Source organism: Coenobita brevimanus, chromosome 18 (genome assembly GCF_032717465.1).
Source record: "Coenobita brevimanus isolate Jiangsu-jjx chromosome 18, ASM3271746v2, whole genome shotgun sequence".
In the NCBI taxonomy this organism is placed as follows: Eukaryota; Metazoa; Arthropoda; class Malacostraca; order Decapoda; family Coenobitidae; genus Coenobita; species Coenobita brevimanus.
Window position 1 is genome coordinate 26,680,799 of NC_136971.1, and position 5,297 is coordinate 26,686,095.

Below are 5,297 nucleotides of genomic sequence, written 5' to 3' on the forward strand. Positions count from 1 at the left end.
GGTAAAACTAGTAATAACTACTATGCATTTCAGCGGCTGTGTTACCTCGATTTTCTGGGTTTTCTCGGTAACGAAGTGTTGGATCACTATTATACTTTGCCACAGTTTATTTCACACCTAGCGCTAATTTCTGACTGCATAGTGCATTACCAGAAGTGTATGAGTAAGCTACATACTCTTGACAGTTGAGAGAAATTCCCGATATCCAGAGACAGTATTCGGACACAGCCATCACTACGTCACTCCTTAGACCCCACCCACCTCTCTCCCCCTACCTGTATGATCCCTCCTTCCTTCTATCACTCTTAACCCACTCCCTCCCTCAACCTCCCCCCTTCTCTCTCTCTCTCTCTCTCTCTTGGATTCATAACTTACGGTGCATGCTGTATTCCTGAAGTATATAGAAATATGATATACCAACATGCACGCGTCATTTTTGTAAAGTGAAATAATGTGAAAGTAAAGCCTTGGGTACGGTAATGTGGAGGGTAATAACGAGCGAGAATGATGGCAAACAGATGGTTTACTGGAGCTTAGCAGTTTGAGGTGTTGCGAAGTTACATGGTTTGTTAAACGGGTTTGTGGCTGCACTCTACAGTAATACCCCAGAAATACAGGACGTTGGCTCCAAGGATTAACAGTATCGCATATAAGTTACGTCATTGTCCCCGTGGCTGCAGGAATGGCATTGTCATGCGGCTTTTATCCTTGTTTACCAAGGAACAGAGAGACAATCGGCTGAGGTTCAGTTTGCACAGGTGCGTGTCGTTTATAGCTATATTACTGCAACCCATCACTAACTTGATGAGTGATGGGCTCCATATCAACGGATACGCATAAACTATCTATACATACCCGAACATGGGTAAAGAAGTTGTCATATGATCCATTAATACACCATATAAGGTATTCACTTGGTTATAATACAGCACATCATGCATTTTCACATATGGTGGGTGGTGTAAGAAATTTAAGGGTTAAGGACAGAAGCCACCTTCATATGTGTGTGTGTGTGTGTGTGTGTGTGTGTGTGTGTGTGTGTGTGTGTGTGTGTGTGTTTTATTTATACATTTTCTTTGCCAAGGTTTCGTTGTTAAAGCGGTAATGGATCAAGGTGAATTTTGTCTCTAGCCCTGATAATACTTCACCAAAGGTAAAAGACATATCACTAATGTTGTAATATTGACCTATCACCAAGCAGGCCGTATGACAGGGTTGCCTATGCGGTCGGCACGAGCGTCCGCGCGGTGAGGACGGTGGAAAGGCGGCATCGCACCACCAACTGCGAGGCAGGGACGGCCCAGGCTCTACCACCACCAGCACCTGCAACACCTCCCACAACACCGGCCGGATTCGACAGTTTCACCGTAGCGGCCATTCGTCGCAAAGTCCATTCAAAGTTCGCCGCCAAAGAAGTTATGACTATTGCTTCTCTGACGGAGGAGCTGATGATCGACGGCATCATTCCGATGGCAACCTCGGATAGTCGGTGTGGCGACTCCTCCACGATATGGGATTCCGCTATAGGACATCAAAGCGGACTATGTATGTGAGGAAGGAGTCCCTGGACGTTGTATGCCGGCGGATTAATGCTCTCAGGGCACTCAAGCAACACCGGGAGAGAGGGATGCAGGTGGTGTACCTTGACGAGACATGGTTCACCACCAGGGTGCACCACAGCATGAAGTGGGTGGACACAACGCAACCTGCCACAAGCACCACGTACAGCCGTCACGTGCCCCCCGGAGAAGGGGACCGCTTTGTGGTAGTTGCAGCCGGCACCGCTGATGGTTTTGTGGAGGATTCGTTCCTGTGCTACCACACCAAGACAACCAGCGGTGACTACCACGGCGAGGTTAACGGGGAGCTCTTCCTTCGTTGGCAGACATCACAGCTCCTGCCCTCGCTGGCTGAACCATCTGTGCTTGTATTAGACAATGCGCCAAATAACAGCCAGCAGACGGAGGAGAGTCGTTGCCCTACCACTGCCACCAGGAAAGACGACCTCATTACATGGTTGGAGAAACACAGGCTGCCCTTCCCGCCACACGCGACAGGGCCTGAGCTCCTGCTCATATGCAAACGGAACCGTCCACAGCCACAATACATCGTTGACAACACCATTCGAATGTGGGGTCATGAGGTCGTACGCTTGCCACCAGCCCATCCAGAACTGAATGCCATTGAACAAGTATGGGGGCACATGAAAAGACACGTGCGCTCGTCCTTACAACACTTCACTCGGGCAGACTTGCAGGCCAGGCTGGAGGAGGCAAAAATGGGTGTAACGGCAGAGGTGTGGGCAGGTGCGGTTCGCCGATCACAAGGCTTTGAGGAGGAGTACTGGGCCACAGACAACATACACCACAGCATAGATCCCGTCATCATAAACCTCGACAGCGATGATGAGGAAGACTTGTTCTTGGAAAGTGACGTGGAGTAAAAGAAAGGTTATGCTGTGCACTCATGTTGTCATCACTTGTCACCTCATCATATATCCGCTTCCGCTGACAGTGTATTTTGAACTATGAAATACTCTTCCATATAACCTGTAGTTCTCTTTCTTAAAAAGTTATCTCATGGATTAATTTCCGTTTTCATTTTTGTCCTAAAAAGGATTTATAGATATATATTATACACAATAATACTAATAAAGATAATACTAATACTAATAATAATATTAATAACAGTAATAATAACAGTAATAATAATATTATTAATATTACTCATAATAAAAATAATAACAATACTAACAGTAATACTATTACTATTACTACTACTACTATTACTACTACCACTACTACTACTATTACTACTACTACTATTACTACTACCACTACTACTACTATTACTACTACTACTAATAATAATAATAATAATAAAGTGTAATAATAAAATATTTCGAATTCATCATGTTACTGCTCTGGCGCCCATCCCCAATCGTACTTTAGGGTAGAGGCTACAAGGCAAAATGGAAATTAATCCATGAGCTACAAAGAGTATATAGCCCAGATGAAGGCAAAGAAAAACAATTTACGCACACCTCATTGTTTTATGGCTAATGCATGCACCAGTTGGAGAGCCATATACATCTTGTGGGTTAGTGCAAGGTTGAAATTAATTTAATTGAATTCCGAGAGAGAGAGAGAGAGAGAGAGAGAGAGAGAGAGAGAGAGAGAGAGAGAGAAGGGGGGAGGTTGAGGGAGGGAGTGGGTTAAGAGTGATAGAAGGAAGGAGGGATCATACAGGTAGGGGGAGAGAGGTGGGTGGGGTCTAAGGAGTGACGTAGTGATGGCTGTGTCCGAATACTGTCTCTGGATATCGGGAATTTCTCTCAACTGTCAAGATTATGTAGCTTACTCATACACTTCTGGTAATGCACTATGCAGTCAGAAATTAGCGCTAGGTGTGAAATAAACTGTGGCAAAGTATAATAGTGATCCAACACTTCGTTACCGAGAAAACCCAGAAAATCGAGGTAACACAGCCGCTGAAATGCATAGTAGTTACATTTATACAGTGCATAGTATGATTTTCTATTACCATTTTTTGTATATATAACTCAAATATAGCTTATAATTAACCAAAAAATACTTTTATGCTGTTTCATGATGGTGACAGGTAAGAAAAAAATATTTTACAACATGACCGAGGGGAAAAAAAATATACAGTAGAGTAGGAAAAGCTGGTCCAGTAATACACAAATTAAAAGTTCCGGTTCCGGGCAGTTATTTTTCTAAACTTCCGGCCGGAACCAGAACTTCATAAAAAATTAAAGTTCCAGCCGGAAGTAATCGGCCGGAACCAACTCCCGGTGCATCTCTAGTTATAACGTGGATTTGTTTGCCCTTTGTCCTTTTTCACTCAGCCTTACAACTGGAGAGGTGGAAGTATTAGACTATTGTTGAGTGTAGTCGATAGAATAAAACCAGTACCTTCTTACACTTGTAAGTACTGGTTCCTGGCAGGTGATATTCGTCCTGTGTACCATTTTCCCACTTCGTATCCAGGAAGGACTAGGTTAGGTTAGGTTTGTTTTCTTAGTATCAGGTAAGATTTTTTTTTGTTAGTTTAATTAACCCTAGATAGGAAGACGTCCCTTCTGACCTCGGGATAGGAAGACCTGTGCCAACTGGATACACTGAAGGAAAACAATAAGAAAACTATAAAAAGATGTTTTATGCAAAACTAATGGAGCTGAAATACAAATATAACTCCTGTGGAGACCAAATGACTAGGAATTAATAAAACTGAGCTAAAATAAATACATTTATAAGTTACTTGAAAAAAAATAGTGAAGGAAAAAAGTAGTACTGACTTATTCTCTTCCTGAGATGCACATACATGGAACTGAGCAAAAAAACTACCTAAACCTATAAATTTAATACCTAAATATCACACAGTCGGCCTGCCAACCCTGGGTTTCACAGAAAACTGGGTGCCTGGCATAAATGGAAACAGATAATAAATATATACACCGCTACCCTCAAAGCACTCAATCAGTGTGTCAGGCTCCTGTTGTGGGTCCTTGTGTGGGGTAATGACGGCCGTCACACCACCACTAGGGTCACTGGTACACTCAATCAGTGTCACATCACCCACACTAACTAACACCATGGGTTTCTGTGTCACTCTAGGGTTCCAGTATGGTGTCAACAGTCCTGTTGAACTCCTCGGACTTCAGATACTTTACCAGCTCTTCGTCTGACAGGTATCTTGTTCGTTTGGGGCCCCATGACTACACACCTGTAAATAACAGTTCCCAATCACCCATTATGCCGGCACCATTGACCCCTAAAACCACCCCATTATGGGGTCACTGCTACACTAGGACAATTTCCCATCACCCACAATAACAATCAAGGGTTTCTGTGTCACCCGGGGGTTCTAATGTGATGTCAACAGTCCTCTTGAAATACTCCAGCTTCAGAATATTCTGCCAGCTCTGTGTGGGACAGCTACCTAGCTGGTTTTTCCTCCATTACCTACACAGAAACACTAAAAACCAAAGAAAACCATATATTTATAATGCATATAGTGGGACATATTACTCGCATGTACATGGTCATATTGTGCCTAAAACCACTCAAAATGTGCATTCAAGTCTTCGACCTTGACCAGAATGGCCCTCCTCTCTCTTTCTCTGTTTTTACAAAAATTGTGCACTACAGGAAAACATGTGCCAACTGGATATACAGGTACTCACCAGAGAGTCGACAATGGTGGGAATCTGAGCCTGTGGGCAGAAGCAGCTTAGGATGGCTCAGGCCTGCTTGGTGTAATGAAAAAAGGTGTCC

General features: G+C 43.6%; 1 protein-coding gene across 1 annotated transcript; it reads left to right on the plus strand.

Annotated features, from left to right (window-relative positions):
• Positions 1-1,543: 1,543 nt before the first annotated feature.
• LOC145391437 (uncharacterized) lies at positions 1,544-2,443 on the plus strand. Its single transcript, XM_080266050.1, has one exon. The coding sequence runs from the start codon at positions 1,544-1,546 to the stop codon at positions 2,441-2,443; it is 900 nt and encodes a 299-aa protein (XP_080122176.1).
• Positions 2,444-5,297: the final 2,854 nt, after the last annotated feature.

Bases quoted from the DNA above. Each gene is read 5' to 3' on its own strand.
- LOC145391437 (XM_080266050.1), top strand. From the start codon at position 1,544: ATGTATGTGAGGAAGGAGTCCCTGGACGTTGTATGCCGGCGGATTAAT.